The 27,886-nt window shown below is 39.7% G+C and overlaps 1 protein-coding gene across 8 annotated transcripts; it reads left to right on the top strand.

The window, feature by feature from the left end:
• On the top strand, positions 1 to 24,922 carry RNF170 (ring finger protein 170). Of its 8 annotated transcripts, none has more exons than XM_063320675.1 (8): positions 1 to 103; positions 2,249 to 2,308; positions 13,649 to 13,792; positions 18,573 to 18,648; positions 20,042 to 20,153; positions 21,229 to 21,302; positions 23,266 to 23,370; positions 24,409 to 24,922. In XM_063320675.1, exons 3-8 carry the CDS (start codon positions 13,656 to 13,658, stop codon positions 24,676 to 24,678), a joined length of 774 nt encoding a protein of 257 aa, XP_063176745.1. In that variant the 5' UTR covers positions 1 to 103; positions 2,249 to 2,308; positions 13,649 to 13,655; the 3' UTR covers positions 24,679 to 24,922. The 8 variants fall into 8 exon arrangements, with proteins under 8 accessions (XP_063176745.1, XP_063176747.1, XP_063176753.1 ...); XM_063320677.1 differs by having other exon boundaries at positions 20,045 to 20,153; XM_063320676.1 differs by lacking the exon at positions 1 to 103 and adding an exon at positions 196 to 629.
• Positions 24,923 to 27,886: the final 2,964 nt, after the last annotated feature.

Consider the following 27,886-nt stretch of genomic DNA (forward strand, 5'->3'; position numbering starts at 1 on the left):
GACGCGACGCGACGCGGCGCCACGCGACGCCGGCGGGGGGCGGGGCCGGGGCCGTGGCCGGGGCCGTGGCCGGTGGCGAGGGTCGCGCGCGCCGGGAGCTGAGGTACCGCCGCGCGGGGCCGCGGCCCTCCCGCGCCGCTGAAGGGAAGGGGCGGGTGCGGGGGCTCCGTCCGGCCCAGCCCGGAGGGGACTGTCCTCTCCCCGCCCCGCCACAGCCGGCGGAGGGACAGGGGTTGGGGGGGGGTGGGGGGCGTGATCGGCGCCGTGGGCGTCCGCAGCGTCACTCGCGTCTCTTCCGGTCCGGCCTGGTGGTGCCTGACGCTGCCGGTGGCCGCGAGCGGTGGCTGGCGCTGCAGTGAGGCGAGGCGCGGGCCGCTGCGGGCCGCGGAGGCCCTTGTACGCTGCTGGGCCCCTGAGGTGTGCCGGGGGCGGCGAAGCCCTCCACGGGGTTTGACGCCTTCCCCCAGCCGTGTGTGCCTTCGGCTGTCGCCGGTGGCCGGTGGGAGCGGGGTGGGAGGGTCTCTGGCAGGGCCGCGGGGGATCTGCAGCAGCACCCCGAGCCCCGGCTGTCCCTGGCTTCGGTGGCGTGGGCTTGTGAGGAAGCTGCACCCACAGACATTCTCTTGCTAGTAAGTAATACGGCTTGGCTTATGGAACGAGCCGCCTCTACGAGGTTTTCCTCTCCTTTTGGGAGTAGAAAATGACATTAACTTTGTCTCAGCAAAACTCTGCTGTAGTAAAAATTAACATAAAATAAAAGTTACTTACTTAGCATTAGCTGCAGGCAATTCAATTAATTTTTACTATCAAAGACAAGGTGTGTGTTTCATGCATGGATAGAGTGGTTTTGCATCCTTACTGCCCCAGCCAGAGTAGCTCTCCATCATGCTGCAAAGGGGTTGCCCGAAGAGTTCAAGAAACTCCTCAGTAGTCAGTTGAATTTTGGCCCATCCAAAGTTTGCAATGAGAATATCGGGTGTTAGAATAAGCTGTACAGTTCCCGTCAATTAGCAACTGGCCTGACTTGCGACAACATGCAGTAGCAAGCACAGCGTGCTGATAACAGTTCAGTCGGATAAACAACTGAGAAAGGCAGGGTTGCAGATCTGTCACTTTGTTCCTATTTTGTCACAGTTCTTTCGTTAAATAAGTTACTAGCATGCACATCCTACTAACCCATGGAGTCTTTCTTTATGTCAGCCTGTTTTGAATTAAAGTGTATTGTAAAAGCTATGAAAATTCTCAAGTTTTCCCAGTGAAGCACCTTCTCACTGATCTCATTGTACAACCTGCTGTTTTCATTTTTAAGTTATGACTTTGATCTCTCTTCATTTAAAGGTAGCTTTCACATTTGGGAATGAGTTAAAAAGTCTTAGAAAGCTATGTAAGCTGCGCAGCTATAACTTTCAGTTCCAGGTTTTAATGTGAACTTTAAGCTATATGCTTGGTACTTTTGACAATGTTTTCACAGGTATATTTCAGTGTTTACGGTTTTTCTAGCACATCTTCCTTGATGTACCCATTTCCCACTCTGCTTTGCCTGTTGTGGTGATGTCTATTTCATGGAGGCGAATAAATACAGTAATGCTTTTTGTGTTGCTGTCTATTTTAGATGTGAGGCTGTATGTGGAAGCATTGCTTTCTACAATAAAGAATTCTTCGGTACTTTTCTTAGAAGAGATTTAAAGCCTTTTCGTTCATAGCTGAAGTATTACCATATTTCAGTAAACGTTCAGTAAACAAATACTTCAGTAACATATTTCGGTAAAAAAGGCATAATTTCCTTTCCCTTCTTGTCTGATCAGAAAAGTCAGATATCCAAACTGAAGGCATTGGCAGGCTCTTTCTCATGTTCCTATCTGCATATAAATGCAGTTCTATCCTCTGTTTTTTGTTAGAACTCTATACCTTTCGGTATGCTTTAGCCTTTTAAAGCAGTGGATGACCTTGTCGGGGATTGTTTTACACAGGTCATCGCATCACCCAGACAAATATTCCAAATAGTAAGGCTGTACAGACCATTGAATTTGTCTTTTTTGCTTCAAGGCATCAACATAGTTTCAGGCTCATGAGAAAAAATATTGGAGGCTTTTTGTTTTCCCGGTAGGATGGTGTATTAATTTGGGATTATTTTCCCGTACAGAATTGCATCTGGAGTTTGCATCTGCAGTATTTTTAACTTTCAAAGCATGATTCCACCAGCAAAAGCAAACTATCTTTTTTCCTTTTTCCTTTTTTAACTCTTCAGGGAAAAAAATGTGCCTCAGAGACTGCTGACCTCAGACCTTGCAGAGACCTGCTTTACCAGGTAAGTGCCTTAGTTGGTCATTTCTTAAGGCATATTGAACAAAATTATTAGTTACCCACTGAAATTGCCCTCCCCCCTATTTTGGCAAGACTCCTTAGGCTTTTTCCTTTCTCTTTTGCAAAGAACATGTGTGCACATAAATGTAGTCAGCGTAGTCCTGAAAGCAGAAGTGGTTTATGAAGGTATAACTGAATATGATATGGATGAGTTTGGCTACAATTTTGCTGTACCAGCTGAGCTGATTTGTGACTCCAAAGTTGCTGCTAACTAATAATAATGCTGTATTTACAGACTGCATGAAAGCCTAGTAACATATTCCCATGTCAGTTTTAACAACCTTCTCACAGAATATGTCTTGTTAATTTGTGTGTTGCTATATTTGGGATTTTTTTTAAATTTCCTGTAGTAAATGTGCTCTTTAGGTGATCTCCTGGTTTTTAAAATGTATGGAGATACTTAATACTAGAGATGTGCTTTATTCAAATAAGGCAATGCTCACAAAAATGGAAAAGTAATAAATCCTGACTCCTGAAAACCACTTTTTCTGAGTACAACATCAGTAATTTTCATTATTTCTGTTTTGTAATGTTATATATGTCTACACCGCTATTTCAAACTCCAACTTAAGTGCACTGAAGTACCTGGATAAAATGTATCAGTTCAGGATTTAGCTGATTTAGGATGTAGGCTAGTAAATGCATGCTAGAGTCCTCAATGCTGTTAATACATTTACTGTTCATCATGCATGCTTAATGCTTGCTGTTGTTAATGCTTTCTGAATGCAGTCTAGGTGTACCTTTGAGCTCTTTGTGAAGCAGAGCTCACAGTTTGCTGGTTCAAATCCATTCACAAAGTCCAATTCTCAACCACAGAGAGTGGCCATGACCTGCTGCTACCTTGAAGTAGGAAGTAGTTGTCCAAATTCTGATGAGAGAAGTCTCAATTATTGCCCGACATTTAAGAATTTATCTGTATTTTGGGTATTTATGTCTGGTTTTCTCTTAAATTAAACACTGAATTTATGCCTTAGATATTTCAATATAAGTTAATATGCATGCAGGGGGTGGGTTACAGAATAAATGCACTCTATTTTATCAAATCATAGAATCTTCATGGTTGGAAAGGACCTTTGAGATCATCGAGTCCAACCATACACACCAAAAAAACCAACCGAACAAAAAAACCCTACAATCTCTGTCACTAGAGCATGCCCTGAAGTGCCAAATCTACATGTTTCTTAAATACCTCTAGGGATGGTGACTCAACCACCTCCCTGGGCAGGCTGTTCCAGTGCCTGACCACTCTTTCAGTAAATTCTTCCTAATATCTAATCTAAACCTCCCCTGCCGCAACTTCAGACTGTTTCCTCTGGTCCTTTCATTATTCACTTGGGAGAAGAGGCCAACACCCACCTCTCTACAACCTCCTTTCAGGTAGTTGTAGAGGTCAATGAGGTCTCCCCTCAGCCTCCTCTTCTCCAAACTAAACATGCCCAGCTCCCTCAGCGTCTCCTTGTATGACTTGGTCTCCAGACCCCTCACCAGCCTGGTAGCTCTCCTCTGGACACGCTCCAGTGCTTCAATGTCCCTCTTGTACAAAGGGGCCCAGAACTGAACACAGTACTCGAGGTGAGGCCTCACCAGTGCTGAGTACAGAGGCACAATCACTTCATAGAATCATAGGGTTGGAAGGGACCTCTGGAGATCATCTAGTCCAACCCCCCTGCCAGAGCAGGGTCACCTAGAGCAGGTTGCACAAGAACGCGTCCAGGTGGGTTTTGAATGTCTCCGGAGTTGGAGAGTCCACCACCTCTCTGGGCAGCCTGTTCCAGTGCTCTGCCACCCTCAAAGTAAAGAAGTTCCTCCTCACGTTTAGGTGGAACTTCCTATGCTCAAGTTTGTGCCCATTACCTCTTGTCCTGTCACTGGGCACCACTGAAAAGAGCCTGGCCCCATCCTCCTGACACCCACCCTTTAAGTATTTGTAAGTGTTGATAAGACCCCCCCTCAGTCGTCTTTTTTCCAGACTGAAGAGACCCAAATCCCTCAGCCTTTCTTCATAAGAGAGGTGTTCCAGTCCCCTAATCATCTTGGTAGCTCTCTGCTGTACCCTCTCCAGCAGTTCCCTGTCCTTCTTGAACCGGGGAGCCCAGAACTGGACACAGTACTCCAGGTGCGGCCTCACCAGGGCAGAGTAGAGGGGGAGGATGACCTCCCTCAACCTCCTGGCCACACTCTTCTTGATGCACCCCAGAATGCCATTGGCCTTCTTGTCCACGAGGGCACATTGCTGGCTCATGGTCATCCTGTTGTCCACCAGGACTCCCTGATCTCTTTCCACAGAGCTGCTCTCCAGCAGGTCAGCCCCTAACCTGTACTGGTGCATGGGGTTATTCCTCCCCAGGTGCAGCACCCTACACTTGCCCTTGTTGAATTTCATAAGGTTCCTCTCTGCCCAACTCTCCAGCCTGTCCAGGTCTCTCTGTATGGCGGCACAGCATTCTGCTGTGTCAGCCACCCCCCCCAGCTTTGTGTCATCAGCGAACTTGCTGAGGGTGCACTCTATCCCCTCATCCAGGTCATTGATGAATACATTGAAGAGGACTGGACCCAGTACTGCCCCCTGGGGAGCACCAGTCGTCACTGACCTCCAACTAGACTCTGTGCCCCTAATCAGTACCCTCTGAGCTCTGTCTTTCGGCCAGTTTTCAATCCACCTTACTGTCCATTCATCAAGCCCACTCTTCCTAAGCTTCCCAGTGAGGATGCTGTGGGAGACCATGTCGAACGCCTTGCTCAAGTCAACATAGACCACATCTACTGCCCTCCCTTCATCTATCCATCCAGTCATGTCATCATAGAAGGCTATCAGACTAGTCAGACAAGATTTCCCCTTGTTGAATCCATGTTGAGTACTTCTGATAGCTTTCTTTTCCTCCACATGCCTTGAGATGACACCCAGAACGAGCTATTCCATCATCTTCTCAGGGATGGAGGTGAGGCTGACCAGCCTGTAGTTCCCCGGCTCCTCCTTCTTGCCCTTTTTACAGACTGGAGTGACACTGGCTTTCCTCCAGTCCTCAGGCACCTCGCCTGTTCTCCAGGACCTTTCAAAGATGATGGAGAGCGGCCCAGCAATGACTTCCGCCAGCTTCCTTAGCACTCTCGGGTGCATCCCATCGGGGCCCATGGACTTGTGAATATCTAATTGATCTAATTGATCCCTCATTCGATCCTCCTCAACCCAAGGGAAGTCTTTTTCTTTCCCTGTTACTTCCCCCAATGCCTGGGACTCCTGAGGGCTGGGCTGAGCAGTAAAGACCGAAGCAAAGAAGACATTCAGTAACTCCGCCTTCTCTGCATCCTCCATCACCATGGCTCCTGTTTCATTCAACAGTGGGCCCACAACTTCTCTGGTCTTCCTTTTGGTTCCAATATACTTGTAGAAGCCCTTCCTGTTGAGCTTAACATCTCTGGCCACGTTTAATTCCAAGGCGGCCTTGGCTTTCCTTGTTTCATCCCTGCACGCTCTGGCAGCATTCTTGTAATCCTCCCAAGGGGTCAGTCCCTTCTTCCATTTATTGTAGACTTCCTTCTTCTACTTGAGCTTTTTCAGAAGTTCCTCGCTCAACCATGCAGGTCTCCTGTGTCCCTTGGCCGATTTCTTTCTCTTAGGGATGCACCGATCCTGAGCTTGGAGGAAGTGGTCTTTGAATATCAGCCAGCTTTCTTGAGCCCACGGGATCTCTCCAAGCAGTTTCTTGAAGAGGTCAAAGTTAGCCCTCCTGAAATCCAAGGTTGTAATTTTACTTCTTGATATTTTGTGCATGGTACCCATGGTCCTGAACTCTATCATTTCATGATCACTACAACCTAGGGTGCCCCCAACCTTAATGTCCTCCACCAGCACCTCTGTGTTTGTCAGTACCAGGTCCAGAAGTACTCCTCGCCTTGTTGGCTCCTGCACCACCTGTGTCAAGAAGTTATCATCAATGCACTGGAGGAGCCTCCTGGACTGTGCATACCTGGCTGTGTGGTCTTCCCAGCAGATATCGGGGTGATTGAAGTCCCCCATTAGAACCAAGGCCTGCGATTGCGAGGCTACCTTCATCTGTCTGTAGAAAGCCTCATCAGCTTCCCCATCCTGATCAGGTGGCCTGTAATAAACACCCACAACAGTGTCCCTCATATTTGCCTGCCCCTTAATCCTTACCCATAAGCTCTCAACCCTCTTGTCATCCACCCCTAGTGAGCGCTCTATGCATTCCAAATGGTCTCTCACATAGAGTGCAATTCCACCAAATTCCACTTCCCTACTCCTGCTGGCCACGCTGTTCCTGATACAAGCCAGAATGCTGTTGGCCTTTTTCGCCACCTGGGCACACTGCTGGCTCATGTTAAGCTGGCCATCCACCAGCACCCCCAGGTCCTTTTCTGCCGGGCAGCTTTCCAGTCACTCTTCCCCAAGCCTGAAGCGTTGCTTGGGATTGTTGTGACCGAAATGCAGGATCCAGCACTTGGCCTTATTAAACATCATGCAGTTGGCCTTGGCCCATCGATCCAGCCTGTCCAGGTCCCTCTGTAGAGCCTTCCTACCCTCAAGCAGATCAACACTCCCACCTAGTTTAGTGTCATCTGCAAATTTACTGAGGGTGCGGTCAATCCCCTCATCCAGATCATTGATAAAGATATTAAACAAAACTGGCCCCAAAACAGCCCTGAGGAACACCACTGGTGACTGGCCGCCAAGAGGATTTCACCCCATTAATCACAACTCTCTGGGCACAGGCATCCAGCCAGTTTTTAACCCAGCGAAGAGTACACTTGTCTATGCCATGGTTCACCAGCATCTGCAGGAGAATGCTGTGGGGGATGGTGTATGCTTTTTTAGTATGCTTAAGTTCTTAAGAGTTGATTTCTATTATGTAAAATGGGTCAATCTTATTAGAAACAAATGAATTGATACAAATGAAACTTTTTTTTCCGTTCCTTTTACCATGGAAGAAAATTTCGAGGACTTAAAGCCTTTATGATCTTAAAAAAATGTGATACTTAATAATAAAATAATTAAAAAGTATTTTACTAGTTGGAGAGGAGTTTGTTTATCCTGGAAAACATACAATCTCTACAAATTAAGCAGCATTTTTAAGGGGGAGTAAGGCTTCTGCAGGCAAAAGGTATTACAGGTTCTGAGTTACACCCTGGCCCACCACCACTGTCTTAATTTTATAATTTTTTCAAGCACTGAGGGTGGTTGTCAGTACTGCAGCAAGAAGAAAATACTCAAAATTAAGTAAAAAAAAAAAAGAAAAAAAGAAGAAAATAAAAAAACCACCACAAAAGCTGAACTGCTGTTCTCATCCACTTTACTCACAGCCCATCCCTGAAAGGACACATTGTTATCCAGTGTACCTTTTCATATGTTCAGTAAATTCGACTGTGCTCTCAAAGGCAATAAAATGTTGCTCTTGGTTACCAATTTGTATCTCACATCAGTATTGCTTGTGTGTTATCTCATTGTTTACTTCTCAGATGTGAAAAGAGCCTCTTTCTTCTTTTTCACTATGCTTGCATATTCCTTTGGTAGTAGGTCCTAAAATCTCTGTGGTTTTGAGAGTGTATTATAATATAGTACTTCCCTGATAAAATTGGAAAAGTTCAAATACTTCTGAAAGCTACAGGGATATTCTGACTTTGGATAGTTGGCAGCAAGTGTATCAGGAACAGTGTGGTGAGTAGGACTAGGGAAGTGATCATCCACCTGTTCTCAACACTGGTGAGGCCCCACCTTGAGTACTGTGTCCAGTTTTGGGCCCCTCACCACAAAAAAGACATTGAGGTGCTGGAGCGGGTCCAGGGAAGGGCAACAAAGCTGGTGAGGGGTCTGGAGAATAAGTCTTATGAGGAGCGGCTGAGGGATCCTGGATGGTTTAGCCTGGAGAAAAGGAGGCTGAGGGGAGACCTTATTGCTCTGTACAACTACCTGAAAGGAGGTTGTAGCCAGGTGGGGGTCAGTCCCTTCTCCCAGGTAACAGGCGATAGGACAAGAGGAAATGGCCTCAGGTTGTGCCAGGGGAGGTTTAGGCTGGATGTTAGGAAAAAGTTTTACACTGAAAGGGTTATTAAGCATTTTAAACAGGCTGCCCAGGGAAGTGGTTGAGGCACCATCCCTAGAGGTATTTAAAAGATGGGTACACATAGTGCTTAAAGGTATGGTTTAGTGATGGGTTTTGTCAGTTAAATTGGTGGTTGGACTAGATGATCTGAGAGGTCCCTTCCAACCTAGGCAGTTCTATGTTTCTATGATTCTATGATTGCAAATGCTGGATTATGAATCTTGGCATGGGGTGTTGTTCTAACTGTGCTGTATGTTGAACACTGAAAGTCTTCATAATACTTTTCAAATCTGAAAAATGAAGAAATAATGCATCCACACTGCTATACGTCCGCATGCACTCACATTTCAATGTGATTTGTATGAGTTTCCAAGAATAAAAGACACTGTAGTTGCAGTGTTGCTCGGTGTGATTCTCCTTTTTCTGCATAAGCCTGCATGAATTGTTCACACTTAACCATAGAGGACAAATGTAACTTTTCAGGCCTGCAGATTCTTATTTGAAATGTAAGTAAATTAGTGTTGCTTCCTGTCAGTGATCGCTCTCAGAAAAACTGATGATAAACAAGGTGATTTTGTGTTCAGATAGTTAGTCTGTGATGGTTTTTAGAAACAATAAATTCGATTCCTTTGAATTTCCAGGCATTTTGTGGTCAATTCAGTCTAAGGTTGTTTACATTCTCTAGCTGTCAAGACTCCTAATGCAGATAAACCTGATTCCTGTCTAAATACTGTCCTGTAAAGTCCAGCTGTAACTTAGCCTGAGTGGAACGGAGGAGTAACTCCTTGTCTTTTTTTCCCCCTCACTGGGCAGTCATTCTTTTATTTCGTGTAGATGCCAGAATTTGAACATGAAATGAAACTGGAAATTAAATTTTGGGCTCTTTAGTTGTTGCTTTTAACCTAGGAAAAAGGCCTGACATTTTTGTCAGATTTCTAAACTTTGCAACTGATACTTTTAACATTCTGAAGTTGATTGTATAAATGACAATTTTGATGTGAGTGTTGTTAGATGTGGTTTGTTTTTTATCCCTTAATTGGAACACAGGGTGGGGTTATCCTTTCATTTAAGAAACCTATCCCTGTTACATGGCTAAAAAGAGGAAAAATCCCAAGTATAACCAAAAATCAGTTCTCAAAATTTAATCTATTTTCAATTACTGCTCCCCCCCCCCCCAGAAGTCGTTCTATTAACTTGGTACTTTTCTCAGAGAGATAGTATAGACAGGAATTAATTTCTTGTATAGAAGAATAGAGGCACAGCATTAAAAAGTTCAAATCTTCTTTGTAATTATTAAAAGAAACAAATGTAGCATAATTCTAGAGAGAAGAAAAATTATTTAATGTCTGAGAAGCCTGTGGTGTAGAATGCTGGTCCAAAAAGGATTATATGATGAAAAGGTATATGAAATACTGTTATTTTTGCATAACCAGACAAATGTAATGGATCAACATGAAAAGGTTGAATTTAATACAGACCACATCAAGTTGCTATTAAATGACATCAAATTATTACCACTTACACTTTATCTGTGAGGAAGTCTGTTCTAGAAGTCTTCTCTGACATACACATAGTCCTTGTCAGTGATGATTGTCTCTGAAGACTCTTCATTACATCAGTTAAGAATTAAGTCTTCTATAGCCTGCTTATTAATTGTACCAACTGAAAGAGCACCACTGCTAAACACATGTGCTGGGAGGCAAGATTCTTTAGCAGCTGTTTTAGGACTGTTAGTTACTCTGTCATGCATTCAGACCACTGGAAATGTGTTCATTGGTTGTTGTGGTTGCACCTGAAGAAACATGAACTGCAAGCTTGCAGTTCTAGGTTTTTGTGTTTGAAAATGTTCAAAACAGACTTGAGATCAGAAAATTCCTTCCTCCTGCAGTCAGACAATTTTCAAATAGTGTATTTTAGCAGTGTTATCCTTGTAACCGTTGCTTTTTTTACATGCTAACCTAGAGGTAAGAGTAGGAGGAGATTGTTACTGTCTCTACTAAGGCTTGAGTGACTATTCTGAGAAAGTATGTATTTATCTTTTGAAGTGAAACACTTCTGTTTGTAGTTCCTAGTCTATGCAATTCGTGTCAGCTCTCCTGTGCAATGGTCTGATTCAGAAAAAGTGCTAGAGGTAATGAGGGGAATATGCTCAGCACTTGTTGGCTCTCCAGAAGCAGCAAGTAAGTTAAAACATGAACAACATGAGTCTTAAGCATCAGTAGCCCGTCTTCTCTAGAATTCAGTAAGAGAAGCAGCTGGGAGAGAGACTGAGGCAGGGATTCCACTCCCCCCAGTATACATCTTGGCAGTATTGGTACATTAGTGAAGACAAAGTGTTTGAGAGAGTGGCATTTTATGTAGCCAGAAAGACTGTACAGGAATTTCTTTTGGACACTTAAGTTTCTGTGAAAATGGTTATTGGGAAAGTCATGTGTGGTAAGCGGAGTTTTGAAGCAAATACAAGTAACTGGCATTACTTTTGGGAAGGAAAAGAAGATGAGGATCTTTGTATTTCTTATTCATATTCTGCTACTAACCTTATCACCATAGTCTGGTATTTCAAGAAGAGTGCATGAGCAGAAATGAAGGCAAGCAGATATAGTGAATGTTATTAATAGTAGGTCAATAAGGTTTAAGAATGTTGTTGCAAGGAACACGCAGAGAGGGAGACAGAGCTCTATGGTGGACGTCTTGAACGCTGTTCAGGGAAACTGAGTTAACTTTGTGTGATATTGGCAATGTATGTGTTGGTTTCAGAGTGCACCAAGCAAGCAGTGACACAGGAAGACTTTCAGATGTCAGTGTGAGAAACATTTGCCTTCCAAAGGTGCAGTTAAATCATCTATATATCTCTGCCACAGTGTGTATTTCGGGGGAAAAAAGGGTGTAATACTTAATGGGATGAGTTGTTATTAGCATGTTGGTCTATTCTAACAGGACTGATGCAGGACAGTGGAGGAATCATCACATACCAGTTCCTTGCCATTTACTTCTGGTTTTGTACTGAGTGGTCAACCCAGAAAATGACAGTGGAACACAGTAAATCCCAGTGGACAGATTATGGTACTTAAGGAGAGAAAACATAGGATTTGAAGGTACCAGCACACTGCCTGAGACACAGTTGTGGAAAATGAGTGTCCCAGAATGATGTATTGTAAGAGAGAAGCTTCTTGAGGACTGGATATGCAAAGAAATAAAGTATATAGGTCGGGAATGTTGAGCTGAGGAGGCATCACAGCACACCTACCAGTCCAGATCCTCAGCACCAAGGAACTGCTGCTCAGAGAACTTCCACTCATGGAAGTTTAGCCCCATGGCTTTAACTATAGCAGTATAATTGTCTAACGAGTTACAGAGAGAAATGCTATACTTCCTTGTGTAGGCTCTTGTACCTACATAAGACCTTTTCACAAAGATTTGGTCTTTTATTCATTAGTATATATGAAACCTGTGTCAACCTACTTTAAACATGGCTCTTGATGAGTCACCGGTGTTCCACCTTTGGGAAAAGTTACGCTTTACAAATATTAATCGACATTTCAGTAGTTAGACTATGACACAGTTGCTTGTGTAGAGCTGTAATTAGCAAAAATTACAACTATAGTTAGAGAAATAGTAGTCACAGTTCAGATTGGAACACTGAGGATAACTTCATTTATTCTTTCATTTCATATATGCTTCATTATTTCATGTTTTTCACAGTGGAAGCCCAAAAATACGAGCACAATTGAAGGAATCTACCCTTTGTTCTCCATGAATTTTCTCTGCTCTTACGGTACTTATTATACCACTTACCCTTTTTTACAATAACATTAGAATATACCAGCTTCTCTTGCATTACTGCTACTGAGGGCAGCTCCCACAAACGTAAGGAGGCTTGGAAAAAGCTCCATAACATGTCCATGAGAAGATCTGGAGGGTGAGAGTAGCTGTCTTATGGAAAAGATAACACTTTTATATTAGCAGTAGACTGGGGTGTTGAAATCTTGCCAGAGTAGTCACTACAGGTATCCACTAAAATCCCAATGACTTGTATTCCATTTCAATTTTGCAATTAATTCAGGGCCAGGCAGCATCTGGTGATATTAGCTAGACAGCAAGGTTCAAATTAAAAAATTACACACGAGCTGTGAAATAGGGAGAGATACTGTTGAAAACTTGCAAGTTTAAGGCACATACACTGGACTAGTAAGTAAAGTAAATGATACCAGTCTTACCTGACCTTATAAACTGATGCTGAGATTTTATGTCAGCTCTATATGAAAAATACTTTAATTGTGTATGGACACAGCTTCAACATGACTTTTTTGGTCATGTACCAGAGTTAGCTTCACTCCTGCTTTCATAATATTCACAGCTGTAGTTCATTTCACTTCTTAATTGCAACAGGAGTGATTTAGCAGTGTGTTGGATACTGTTTTATTTTGCTTGTCTCCAGCTGTAGGTTAATGCTGTAGGTTAAGAAATGTTAGTGTTGGCAAGTCATTCTGATTGTTGCATGTGTGAAATTAATGTAAAACAAATTAGGCTAATGAGGGAAGCCTGATAATACTCTTTTTCTTTCAAGTTTCCAACTGAAGGATGGTAATGCACAGAAAAGATAAATAAAATATAAAGTGTATCAGGTGATTCCTTTGTATCCAAAAGGGCATTTAACACCCTAAAAACAGCTAAACTCCAAATGTCCTTGTTTCTTTCTTTGCATAAGTGGTGAAAATTAGGTTTCTAAAAATTACATTGTCTCAGCCTCGCAGCAATGATGTGTTGTGAGTGAAGCTAAATTAAGCTAAAATTCTTGAAAATGCAGAGTCATTATACTTTTTTTAAATTAACTGTCCTTAGAATATGTCTAATTCAGCAATGACCTATTCATAGGCCAGTTATCTGGTAAGGATTCCCAGGTAAAGTATATGACTGATGTTTAAAAAAAAAATATCTTTAGATCACAATGCAGTCGTATAAGCCGCTTGCCACTGCGCAAGACAAATGTTTTGCAGTTCTCTGCAGCAAGCTCAGTGTCTGGTAAAAATGCATCTGTTCCCTCTTCTTTTACCATTTTTTCCCCCAGCAAAGACTAATCTGTTGCTTCAGGAATTTATTGTGCTTATGGATAGATGTGTATACCTATTATTTTATAACTATGTTTAAAATGTATGTGTGTACATTTTATATGTATATATATGTATGTATGTATGTATATGTATATATTTCTTTTTATATTTTAGAGCTGTGATGGCCAGTCACCAAGCAGAAGTTCAGAGTTTGAAGCTAGATAATGATTCAGTTATAGAAGGAATAAGTGACCAGGTACTGGTGGCAGTTGTGCTCAGTTTCACTTTCATTGCTGCTCTGGTATATACACTTTTAAGGTGAGAATATGTCGACAGGAATTAATCAACATAACTGCATTTGTAAAATTCTAACTTTCTCAACAAATTTTAGCATTGGTATGTAAAACAACTGTGATTTTGTGACATTAAGAAAATGATTGTTTGATCACTTACGCTGTTTAACTAATAGCCTAGCAGAGTTTCATAATTTAATTCACAGTTAACATGAAGTGATGCATTTCTCAAATGTGAAGTTTAACTCTTCTTTGTCTTCAGATGATCAAACTGAATAATGTTCATCATTCCTTAGGGCTGAAGATGGCTGAATTCACAGTATATATGGCTGGTGTGTCATATTTGGTTACAAAGTACAGATTTGTCAATAATGACTCCACAATTAAGATTGGATATAATCCTCTAATGTATGTTCTAGTTGCAGTCTCCTTCCAAAAAAAAAAAAAAAAAAAAAGAACCCCCCAAAAAAACCCAAACCTGAATAAATTGACTGATTTGTTTATAAATGAGGATGCTGGAAAACAATGGACTTTAATACACTTTCCATAAAGCACAATGTTAAGGTCAGAATTCAATAACTTCAATGGTCAAGTAATCAAAGCTTATTTTTCATTTCAGAGTTTTTCCTTGCAACCTAACAAATATCTTAGCCTATATCCTTTGGGAAAATAAGTCTGAGATTCAGATTCGCTCCTTTTTTTTTTTTTTAAATGGATGTCTGTAGACTTCTGAACACAGAAGAGTTTTGACAACTAAAGGGAAGAGAACATCTAAGAAAACTCAATTTTAGTGATGCATTGACATTATGGAATTTAGTGAGGAGGATCTGTCCATATGAGAAGTATTAGCAGGATAGGAGGTATTTCAGAGCAAGCTACAAAAGAAACCAGAACTGGGAAAGCTTGATTGTACTGCACGTGTACTGCTGGTGTTCAGAACCAGGAGATAGCAAAGGAATCTAAGAAGTGTGCACTTCACCTTGCTTTTCTTTCCAAGGCTGTTTCAGTTATTCAGAGGTCTCCAAGAGTGCCTCTTTTCCCTCTGCTCTCTTGCGCTTTCTCTGCTCCTTATATTGACATTTTTAGCATTTGTGGCTTGAATTTTTAAATGTTTTAGTTTAAAAGTAAACATTTTTAAGCTTTTTAAAGGAAAGTAAGTTAGAAACATGAAAAAAAAGTGAGTGGAACAAAGGTCAGCAGTGGGCAGGAGTAGTAGGAGTTCAATCAGGGTTGGAGTTCAGGGAGATGATACCTTGATGATGAAGTGTTACTTGGGGAGAGGGAAAAGGGCTAGTTACTAACTACCTCTGCAGTGTAATGAGCTAAATAAAAGGTTTTTCTCTGGATCCTGTTACATGCCCTTGATGGTTTATTTTATGGAGGGCCAAACAAACTCAGACTTGAAGGTTCCATACTTTGGAAGTCTGGAAGCTTGTTTACTTCTGCATTGTGTGACTAACTACTGAAAGTCCCATCAGCATTGTCTTAGCTCTCCACTATGCCTTCTGTTACCTTCTGAAATTATCTGTTCAGCAGCATTTTTCCTCTACCTCCTTTGTATAGTCTCCATGAAAATCTGCAGAGTACAGTGGAAAATCTCTACAGTACAAAAAGTATAGTAATTTTTATTTATTTAGCACTGAAGGGTGAAGTGGAGGAGAAAAGGAGGATTTTCTTTTTCTTCTCTAGTTGTCTTAGGTAATACAGTGGTCTGTGTGTTCCTTATACCGTGTCCACTACCCCAGCCTCTTTGCCACCCATACTTCTGTATGCAATGTCTGAAATACTTAGGTTGGGTAGGAACAGGTCCTGGGTATGAATACATGAAAGAAAGCTTAAGGTAGTGAATAAGATTGCAGGAACTGAATAAAAAGGGAGAGTAGGCAGCAAAGAGTGTATGTTGCAGTAGATTTAAGGGGGCGGAAGTGGAATATGGAAAGAACTCTTAAGGGATAAGGTTGTTGTGCTTGTTTCCAGCAGAGAGAATTCAATGAAGCATCACATCAGGGCATGAGCTGAAGATCTCTGTGCTTTTGGTGGAGAAACTTATTAGTGGTAATTAACATATATACCAAGTTGCAGATGTTTAGTTTAGTCACTATAAGATACTTTTGCAAAGCCTGTATGTCTTCAAGGTATAAATTTTGGTAAAATACAGCCAGATTTTTTACATCATCTTTTAAACTTGTGAGTAGGTTGTCACGTTACAAATGAGACTGCAAAAATTTAGTTTATCCAACAAATTAAAGGCAGCCTGACTCACCAGTGTTTTGTATCAGAGATTCCCTACTTGTCTCAGATGACTTACCTAACCCATGTTTATGAATCTGCAGGTTTAGATCTTTTTCTGTATTTTTCTATCTCATCATATGGTTTGCTTATATGATCAAGTCAGTATTTTCAGCAGAAGTGAGATCTTAATCCTTGGAAATTAACAATCGCCATCATTGCACAGGGATACACCAGTCTATATAGGTACTGTCCCTCACTTTCCCTGTGTGAGACTGCACACTGAATGGGTAGGCAGCCTTCCTCCTCCTGGTAATGATCACTTGGTGGGACCCTTTGTGATATGCAGCACAATCTTTCCACGTCATGGGACTTTTTTGCTAAAGTTACAGAGTGCTCACACTCAGAAGTGGGGAAATTAAAAGACTCTGCATCTGTTTGTTTCTGGCTTGTGATTGATAATGCCTTTAATTGCATAGCACCGTACAATTTTTCAGGTTTTTTTCATTTATTTTCTCACACTGATTGCATGAGAGAAGTTATGAATTGGATATGTCTTCAGCTCTGCCTGTCCCCTCCTGGCAATTGTGCAGTGTTCTGCTGCCTCAGCATTTTATGCATAAATGACTCATGTTGTACATACTGTACCTCTATAGATCTACAAATACTCTCATGTATTAAACATGATATATGATACCAGAGTAAAGTCATATAAATCAATGCTTCAGCAGCTAATTTGCAATTAGTTGTTTCTGAAAGAATCAGAATAAACTGGCTTGTAATTCACACCTTCCACTTGTGTGTGATTTGAATTGAATTTCAATATATATCAAAGTTCTGGCAAACTGAAGGTGCAAAATGCGTTTAAACAGGAAAATACTTTTATACACATAACATGTATGACAAACAACATGCAGAAAATCTGACTCATGGAGACCCAGGGTGGGCAAGAAGGGTTTTAATGTAAGCTTCCCATCATATAACTTTCATATATATGACACCCACATTAGCATTAAATAAATTTACTTTTTACAGATAACCATGTAGTTATTAGTATGAAAAATAATTAATATGAAATTAGTATGAAAAATATGGTATGAAACAGAAAAAATTGTCTGTTCCTTTTTGAAGAAAGAATGAAGGAGACAAAATGTTAAAGGTGTCAGTAATGCATTATTATGATTGCCCACATCAAATGAAGGAAAATATTGCAGAAGCTCCTAGAGCCATTGAGGAAATTATGTAGATAGAACTGCAACCAGAAAATTTCCTAAGAATTCATCCAGTCCAGCTCTCAGCTCTGACAGAGGATCACTTTGCCTAGATCATCCCTGGAAGCAGGGCAACCTGTTATTTGATTTAACTTTTAGTCAAAGATAGATCACAATACCCTAAGGTAACCTTTTCTGATTTTGTACACTTAGTGTTGAGAAATGTTTTTCCACCAACCTTAGATGACTGTGGGAAATAATTGCTCATATTTATAGAATGAGAGCCTTATCCTGTCCCCTTTTCCCTCCATGAGAGGTCTTCTATATGAACTGACATTTCTTTGCTCTTTCTGTAGTGTTTAAAAATCACGGCCAGTAGTTTTCATTCTCTTCTGAACTTCCTTCAACTTCTCTATGTGTTGTTACGCATTTAGCCCAAAACGGAAGCAGAATCCAGCTGAGACCTTCAACAGTGCTGAGCAGAAAGTTGCACACATGTTGAGTTAATGTTGGCTGAAATCCATATGAATAAATAAAGCATAAAATTTCTGAGTTTTGAATATGATGCCGTTGACTTGTATTTATTTTAACTCAGCACCTCTTAATGTCAGCATCATTTTTAATTCTAATTTTGTTCCTATTGTGCTTTTGAATTTCAAACTTCTGATATATCCAGCCTTCTTTCTTCAGTGAGTCCCTTCCCTATGATTCCCCTTGGCATCTGTAACCTGTAGTTTTCTTGCCTGTAGAGTCTTTCTTTTTAAAGAGGGATTTAAAAAGAATGATTTCTTTTTATATCCAGTCTGCTGATAGTTACATAAATTCAACGTTCTAAATGTAAGAGTTTGCCTACCCCTTCTTATGTAAATGTTATGTCTTAATCTTTCATGTAACAGATAAAATTGAAATAATTGGATTTTTCAACTCTATAACTTAGGCAGTGAGTGAAAAAAATAAGAAATTTGTGAGTAGACCAACAATATAAAAACTAGCAGGGGAGTCAAAAATTAAAAATATTTCTTTATGAGTAATATAAAAGCTTTCAAGCAAGTTGATTTTTTGCACATTAATGGCTTAACTTTGTTACAGATGAAAATATAGTTTTAACATGATTTAATGATTGATTATGGAGTCTCTCTGAAAAGTCTTCCTGCTGCTGTAAAACTTTAAGTGTCCAGACTAACTTTAGGATCTAGAATAAATGTCCTGTTTCCTTAATTATTTGTGTACTTCCTTTAAAATCCTTTATAGCGGGAAAGAATTATTTTTTGCCCTTTGTCCAAGTTTCTTTTTTTTCAATCCGTTATTTTTCAGTGTTGGGTCACGGTGTTCAGTTTTTCTTATTGCTTATATTACCTTTTACAGAAATGAACATCAGAACATACACCCAGAAAATCAAGAGCTAGTGCGAGCTCTTCGTCAGCAGCTTCAAACTGAGCAGGTGCTGTGCTACGTGTTTGCATCATTCAACTATCTGGTTTGGGGTAGCATTGACTTCTCTGAGGTTCTGGAAGAAGCTGGTCTTGAAAGTTATAGAAGCTTACTTACTATACAGAGGCATCCTTGAAATTTATCAAGTAACGGGATAAAGTAGGCTTTTTTTTTTATGGATAAATTAAGTAATTAAAATTAAATACTTGGCTGGTTCTTTTTTTAAACAATTTTTTGCCACAAGGTGGAGTATCTTAGATTATGTTGTGTGCTTCCTGCAATGTTCCTGGGAATTTAGTGGTAAAGGAAAGGAAATCTGGAGTACAGCTTGCTGCCACAGGACAGGGGTTAGATGTTTAGACTGATAGTCTGTGTGTAGCAGAACAACAGCACAGCAAGAGCCAGGCAACAAGGATTGACAGAGAGAAACTTTTTATCAAAGCCTCTAGTGACAGGGCAAGGGGCAGTGGTTTTAAACTGGAAGAGATTAGGTTTAGATGGGACATAAGGAAGAATTTTTTTACAATGAGGGTGATGAGACGCTGCGCCAGGTTGCCCAGGGAAGTTGTGTATGCCCCATCCCTGGAAGTGTTCATGGGCAGGGCTTTAAACAACCTGACGTAGTGACAGATGTCCCTGCCTGTGGCAGGGGAGTTTGACTATATGATCTTTAAAGCTCCTTCCAACCCAAAACATTATATGGTTCTGTGATTGCATCCAGTTCCAACACGTAAGGGAAAGGGTGGAAGAATCTAGGCCAGATTAGTGGAAATTGCTGAGTCCCAGCCCTAGAATGAAAAGCCATACTTTTGGAGAGTATTGAGGACAGTGTTTCATCACAGTACTTCTTGAAATAATAACAGATTCTTAACTGCAGTGCATATTTATGTGTAAGACAAATTTGGCAAAATGGAGAGTAAAACCATTTCATGGCAGTGACATACACAAGCTGATGTCTATGCCTGGGCTTGGGAACAGTAAATACTGCAACTGGTAAGCAATTTAGTTACCTGGCTCTGGACAGAACTACTTAGGATAATGAAGGAACAGTCTAGATCTGAGTTGTTATTCATGCTTCAGCATGTCTAACCTAACTTAATGTGAAGGACCAAGGAGGTTCTTTCTTTGTGGTCTTTAACTGGATTGAAGCACACGCTTACATAACAGATGAAAGGAAAATAATGGCCTTGTCCCAAGAAGAACTGGCTTGGTGAATGAGTTTTTTCATTTCAGTGTGTTTGATTTTTGGATTTAAATATATTTCTCTTTCATTTCACATAATTTTTGCATTTGACTGTTGTACTTCTAGTAAATGAACACTGGATTTATTGCTATTTTTTTAAACTCAATAGACTTATATAAAAATAGTATGTCTAACACTTTGCATCACTCTTCTGTTCTAGCAGGATGCTTCTGCTGGTGATAGACATCGCTTCTACACAGATATGTCCTGTCCAGTGTGTTTGCAGCAGGCTACATTTCCTATAGAAACAAACTGTGGACATCTCTTCTGTGGTAAGCAGGAAAGGCCCCAAGCTGCAAAGATAAAACCAGAACAGAAATACAAAGATAAAATCAGAACAGAGACACAAACTTTTGGCACTAGTACAGCCACCCTAATGCAAAGCTTTGTTTGATTTTAACTGCTTATCTTCTAGTCTGCATTAGAAATAATTTTTATACAAAATGTTGAGAAAATACATTTGTGAATAAACAGTTATTGTGAGTGTGCGGCATTTTTTTCTATGCTATCAGGATTGAAACCGCTGTTAATTTAAAAGCGTCAAGGACAGAGAGTATAATTCATTTCCTGTTAATAAAAAACGGAATACGCTGAAAAACACCCGGAAGTATGCCATTTAAAAAACCTGGTTTAGAAAGAGTTAAAAATTCAGCTTGGTGTTATCTTTATCTCAGAGTGTTTTGGGTTTTTTTCTTGAAAGTCATGAAGAATTAAGTTCACAATGCTTAAAGTGTTTGCCTTTTTTTTTTTTTGAAACCCAGCTATTCAAATTTATATATAAACACCCTATGTTGCATTTTGCTTCCTCTTCTTCAGGTTCCCAGCAGGATTTTTCACTGCATTCATCTAGTTTTATGGAGTATATAGTGCATACCATGCCTAGTCATTTAAACGCAGAAATTTACAAGTTTGGAAAAGAGCTGAAGCATTCAGATTTTTGTGTATTCCTTCATCTGTTGAAAGTCTAGTAGTAAAGCCAGGGTTTTAGGATAAATTTAACATCTCTTGACATTTTTGTCACTTCTGAATTTTAAACTGGTAAATTTTTTAATTATTTGCTTCTTCAGTTAATGGTTAAGAAGTTTGATATCTTTTCAGGAAATAATACCTTAAAATTAATTATGCAGCTGAACCCTATTCAGGATTTTTCTCATTAGTAGCATTGATTTCAAACACATAGGTTCTTGTTGTCTTCAGTGAATGCTGTATACAAAATTACACCACAAAAGGTAGATTTAACCTAACTGCTTGTACACTTCTGTTGTTTTCCTTGGTGTGTAATGTATTATTTCATGCAACAGATGTTTCAATTCAGAAGTTTAAATGTCTGTAAATTACCTTCATCAGGTTCCTGCATTATTGCCTACTGGAGGTATGGCTCATGGCTTGGTGCCATCCGTTGTCCAATCTGCAGACAAACGGTAATATTTTAAGTAATCACAGACCTAGTAGTTTGGCTATCTAGTATAGCCAAACTTATATTGAATTGCATTTATATTTGAATTGCAATAGTGAGACTGACAGAAAAAGAAGTCTGAGAAGCTGAAAGAATATGGACATGCAAGATGTAGATGGTGGACATTAAGGCTTTTTGAACTTTTTGCTTTGCCAAATGGCTCCAAAAATACAGATTGTTCCTGCTACTCAAATTTTAGTGAACAGCACTGATAACAGCCATTTTTTTCTGTAAAGGAGTATATGAAAACAGAAAATTCTAAGACCTAAACTATGATTCTTCCATGCTTTCTGTTTGGGATGTGATACAACTTCTTTACCAGCACTTGCATCTGAAAGACCTGGCTGTTGTGAAAGACTGCCAGTAGGCAGGATACTACTGGTTTCTGAGAAGTACCCCCTCCTTTCCTTGTCTCCCTGCCAAAAAAACCTACCCATGTCAATTTCTTATTTTGTCCCTATTTTTAGTTTGTATGTATTATTAATTTGAGCTTTGTAGAGCAAGCATTAACTTACTTCCTACGCAACTTACTTGCATTGTCAGTTTGAAATATGTCCCTGCAAGTTGTTAACACTTAGGAATCTCTGAGTCTTATAGCATATGTTTTAACAAAAGTACATCTTTATTTTAACAGTGCACAACCTACAGAGCTAGTAACTTCTGATGTATTATATAACATGTTTCACGCCCTTGCCCATACATTATATCCTGCTTTGATTATGTGTATCAGCAGGACAAATGACTGTAAGAACACAGAGGAAGGAAAGAAAAATAGGTACAACTAGAGAAAGAATGAGTATATTTAGAGTGTAGCCAGTGAGGAGAGAGACACAAAAAATAAAGGTGAAAAACATGGAGAAGCGGAAAATAAGTGATTTTTTTTTTTAGTGTCTCTTCTTACATAGATATTCTTATACCTTCCTCTGAGGTAAATTGGGCGATACTGGTTGCATGATTATGCATTCCTTCTCACCCTGTAAAGTAGGAACAGTAAGGTCTGATTTATAAATGGGGGATGGCAGTATGTACCCACGAACAACATGAATCTTACAGAAGGTTTGTGGCAGGGCTAGGACTTTAATTGAGATCTGCTAATGCTATCATTTGCTAAATGTGACTGCTGCACAGATAAAAGATATATATTTTGTGGCCAGGTACAGAGGCAGCTGTTGAGGACTATAATAATTTAAAGTGCTGTGCATTTGCTGTTTCCTGTGATAATCTGCATTTTATACCTGACCATTGCTTCCAAATGCAAGTCTCAAGTTCTCAGAAACTCCTATACAGAACGATAGCATAAGATATATGTGAATATGACCTTACATATTTTTCTGTGTTTGCATGAAAGTTAATGCAGAACATAGCAGAATTCTCTGTGCTTACAAAAGACCTGAAGGTTAATATACTTTTTCTGTTAACTTATTCTGTATTGTTATCCTTGGTCTTGATATGAATGTCCATGTTGAAAAGTACGAGTTTTGCTTCTTGTTTGCTGAAATGCAAGGCCGTTCTAAAGATGTAAGAAAGGTGGCCTCATCGGTTGCTTTATTTGATTTTCAGTTTAAGAAACAAAACTATATTAAATTGGTAAATTAACTTTATTCTCCAAGTCATGTCACCCTTCTGAAACATAAATCACTTAGGTGTTTAGAAAATTTACTGTCAGCCTCTCTTAGAAGGAGGGTTCTTATGCTTGTTTTTAACAATCTTTTAAAAAATTAATATTCTGTAAAGATTTGTAAGCAATGAATTTGTTAAAACTTAGCAGCAGTATCCATAGTTTTCATTTTATTTTGCTACTGAATATTCAACTAAAACAAAGATTGTTCTATGTAGTTAACTGAAGATTACTGTTTTCATTTATACTTCACAATGCCTGCATTTAAAAGACAGTTGCACATGTAACAAAATCTCCCTGCTGTGCCCAGGTAACATTGTTTTTACCACTCTTTGGTGAAGATCAGCAGGATGCAACCCAAGTATTTCAAGATGTTAATGATTACAATCGGAGATTCTCAGGACAGCCCAGATCTGTAAGTTTTGTGTAAATTTGGGTGGGAAACAGTGATTTTAGGGGAGATTAACAGCATTTTTGTGATATTTTTCTTTCCTTCTTTTTTTTTTTTTTTTTTCTGGGATATGAATTTTCTATTCATGATGCTTAAGGACTGGGCATGTTTTTCTTAGGAAATTCATGTTTATTTCCTTAGGAAATTCACACAGTTAGGGTAGGCCCACGACCTTGAAAATGTTTATTTGTGATTTGTGGAAATGTATGGAAACTTACATTTTTGTTGTGAGAACTGCTAATAAGTCTTGAGTTCCCTATTCATATGTAAAGCTGTTTTTTAATTTTGACTTGTTAATTTGAAAGGATTAATAATTAGTCAGTAGAAATACTTAACAAAATACATGACCTACAAAAAAGAATATTCACTTGATTGATCTCTTTACATTGATTAGAAGATTATTTTCCCCCAAGATTATGTTACAGTCTTTATTCTGCTCTCTGAGTGAAGAAAACAGGATTTTTTGATAAATAGCTAAGAGAGATGGTTGAGGTTCTATGAACTTCAAAAATTCAGCCCTGTGAGCCTGTCTTCTATGTGCATGTTCTGATTCGCAAGGTGAAATGCGAAATGCATACTAGCAACTTCCCTACTTGTCTTCTTCTGTTCATTGGATTTGGATATAGTAACAAAACATTAGCAAGAAAAATGTACAGTCCAATGAGACAAAAGAGGTGTGAGCTAGCATTATTTTTTTTCATGTTCTAAACTGTGAAACAGTTACACTTTAGGTCCAAAACAGATTGAAACTACCTTTCTCTGTGGGCTCTGTGTCTAGTCCCCAGTAACCTGTCTGAGGTCTTGCCAGAAGTCTGCATTAAAGCCCTAATCAGACTAGATAAATTGTCTTTGATCCAGGAATTCTTGTCTTACTGTTTTTTGCTTTAATTCTTAGAAACTAAGTTGTAATGTACTAGTAGAAACTTCGGACTAAAAAAAGACCCATTTAGCATGGGCTTGTTGCTAAAGCAAAATATTAACTTCTGGTTTCTTTCTCCATAGATTATGGAAAGAATTATGGATCTGCCCACTTTATTGCGGCATGCTTTCAGGGAGATGTTTTCCGTTGGGGGCCTCTTCTGGATGTTTCGTATCAGAATATTCCTCTGCTTGCTTGGAGCCTTGCTCTACCTGGCTTCACCTCTGGATTTTCTTCCTGAAGCCCTCTTTGGAATTCTGGGGTTCTTGGATGATTTCTTTGTCATTTTCCTTTTGCTGATATATATCTCTATCATGTACCGAGAAGTGGTAACACAGCGGCTGAATAGATGAAGTGGACAAAAATGACCCAAATGCAGAGGTGGTTGTGGAATGTTTTAAAAAGAGAACTATAACATAAGTATGAGGTAGGAAGGCGCCTGTGTACAGTTTCAGTAGTTACAATTTCATAGCTGGTCATCTTACACAAATATGAAAGGTTAGTATGTGGTGATTTTAACTGGAATCTTTAATTTGTGTATTACATACGCTTCATAATGATGAGGGTAGTTTTATAATATAATAAACTACCTTCATCGACTTCCACCTGATGAACAACTGTATGTAATCAAAGCAGAAAACACCTTTTTTGGTGTGTGGTTTGTGAAAAACAAGTTCTAATAAAGGACTTCTAATAAAAAAAACATTTGGGTAATCTAGACATGTATAAGGAAATTCAGAAATTCTTCCCATTACAGATATCACAACTAAATTGTTTATGTGTCCCTGTTGTGGGCTAGAGTTTTTTAAAATAAAAGTAGCTTTGTATGCCTCTGTGGAAGAAGAAACCCAAGGACCGCATTACAGTTATCACCCTGCAGTTTGCTGTTGTCCATGTACTTCACAAAAACAAGGAGAACACCTGAATATTGCTTGAACTGCGCTATGTACAGTCGCATGAAATTCGTACGATTTTATTTTTATATTTGGGAATATACACACAGTATCTGATCTAGATAGAGAAACTGTTATTATGCACACCAGACTGGTTAGTGCTCTATTTTTAAACAGGAGCATGTTTTTCCTCTTCAAGCTTACTTATTTGGTAGGTATGCATCTTGGAAGTGGGGGTTTTATGCTGCTTTGGGTCAATGCAACGTATCTGAAGGGAGAGTTTGCATTCCTTTAGTTGCATTAAAGCATTTAGCCAATGGAGAGAACCCTGAAGTTTTAGATAGTGGTTGAAGAAAAGAAATCAAAACTGGATGTTTACACTGCAGAACGTTCTGCAATACAGCTATTAAACAGCTTAGATGCTAGGACATTTGATTTTCAGCTGGAGTTTTCATTTTTGGTTGGTTGGTTGGTTGATTTGGATGTGGCTAGAGGGGGTTATGAATTACCTTCAAAAAGATTTGTGATAAGGGACCACAAAAAAATCCTGGAAGTACCAGGGTAATAATTATCCTTAAAGTTGATTTGTTTGGGTTTTTTTTCATGTTAAATTTCAATATAGGCTATCATAGCTGCAGAAGTAATTTGTGAAAATATTTTCATTTTAAGAAATGAATGCCACTGGAAGGGTCAAGGATACGATAGATCTAAGTTCTTTTTAGCTAGAGGAGTGATAATTGCCATTTTATTTTAACTTCCTGAGTACTTGAAAGACAGTGATGAGAGAGGTGATTCTTTGTGTGTTTACATATATGGAATGAGACTTACAGTGAAAGGGACCTTTTCACAGCTTCTGTGTTTCGCCCATGCAGGCATCTTTCCACAGCTTCTAGCACCTAGGCATGCACAGGAAGATGATAAAGCTGGCACCTGACGTGTCAGTCATTGGGGCTGGAGATTGTCCTTCAGTGTCAGTATTTTCAATGACATTTAAAAGTAAATTCACTGTTTTGTCATTTGAAAATTTGCTTTCGGAAATCCAAAGACATATTTCAAATTAACTGGAAAGCTAAATTTTTCCTTGTTGCTGTTAGAGATGGGCAAGAGGAGAAACAGGAAGTGAAACAATGGTGGGAGGAGGAGGAGAGCAAGACAGAAAATGACCTTTTTTGGAAGTAAACGCGATTGGTTTTGGGAAACTAACTGTTCTGGAGCGTCTTAGTTCAGCTTTTCCCTTTCTGTTAGCATTGCTAATGTATGGTGATGGTTAGTGGCTACCTCAGTTAAAAGTCATTAAGGTGTTATTGAGTAAGCATAGGATATTCATAAACTGTTAGGTACATTTACAGAGCAAGACAGTAGTTTAGGATGTGAGGTAAAACAGGATTTTGCAGTTTTGCTGTAAGGGTTGTTTTGGTTTGTTTTTTTTTTCTTTTTTTTTCTCCCAAGAGATACAGCTGAGAGCAAACTTCAAATAAGTACTTTTAATTGATTAAATTTAAGACACCCTTTTTTCCTGGAGTTTAACTTGTGTGTCTGCTTAGAGAAGAGCGTGAACTGCTGTTGTAGAACAACTGGAGTCTGTTCATAGAATTTGTTGATCTAGTGCCTCCTCCATGTGTTTATCCTGTGATTGTGTTTATACTTTTTGCCTTGACTCTCTAAATCCAGAGTGAATATAGATGTACGTGAAGCTGCTTACCGATTTGTTTTCATTGAGCTCCCCAATTCCACATGGTACTGTGAAGTTCATGCAGAAATACCCATCTAAGGGGTCTGCTCCCAAAGTCACGTACAAGCCACATCTGAGTAGCTATATAAAGTTTACCTGTGTTCTGTTTCTTCCTTCACTAAATTTCTGCTAGCCAAAAGGGTTTCCCTCAGAGGCTTCTGATTACTTTTGAATATTCAGTAACACTGTAAGCTTAAAATCAACACATTAAATGCTTGAAAGAATTAGGACCATCCTTCCTTTTCACCAATATGTGTGCTTGCTTGTGGAGACTTTTTTTTTCTCCTACAAGCCACTGATGAACAGCATTATGACTTGCTCAGGCCTTTTTGTGAACAGCTGTAATGCAAAGATGTATCTGTCCTGCAGCGTCTGGCTGCTGCTCCTTTACACAGATCTGAACTAGCTGTAAGTTAGCTACCTTGGGTACTTAGCTTGAGCTTAACTTAAGCTCTAGAGCTCCCACGAAGCTGGAAATCTATACCTGAGCATGTAGTATTCCTGAACTGTGCACTGCCAAGTTGTTCTGGCAGCAGTGTTAAAGGTAATTACTAAAGCTGAGCACTGGCTTCAGAATGTGGAGGAAATAATGTGATGCTGTGTGGAGACTGACTGCAAACATCACTGCGGTTTTGTCTCCTGAAATGGGGCAGCCGTGTCACTAATAGGGGAAAAGAAAAAAAGTAGAACTTCAGCAGCAAAGAAGAGATACAGGGGAAAAGTACAGTTCTTAAAAGATTCTTGCAGCTTCACCAAAAACTGTGAAATATTTGATTGTTCCAGCAATATTAACAAAGGGGAAAACTAAAGTTATACTTAATAGCTCTTACACAATAACTTGTAGCATCTTGCTGCCTAATGACCATCCTTATGACAAGTGCTGCATAGAGCAATCTGTTTCTGTGTTGTTTGTGTCCCACACCATTGATGTCTATA

Source organism: Chroicocephalus ridibundus, chromosome Z (assembly GCF_963924245.1).
Source record: "Chroicocephalus ridibundus chromosome Z, bChrRid1.1, whole genome shotgun sequence".
Classification (NCBI taxonomy): Eukaryota; Metazoa; Chordata; class Aves; order Charadriiformes; family Laridae; genus Chroicocephalus; species Chroicocephalus ridibundus.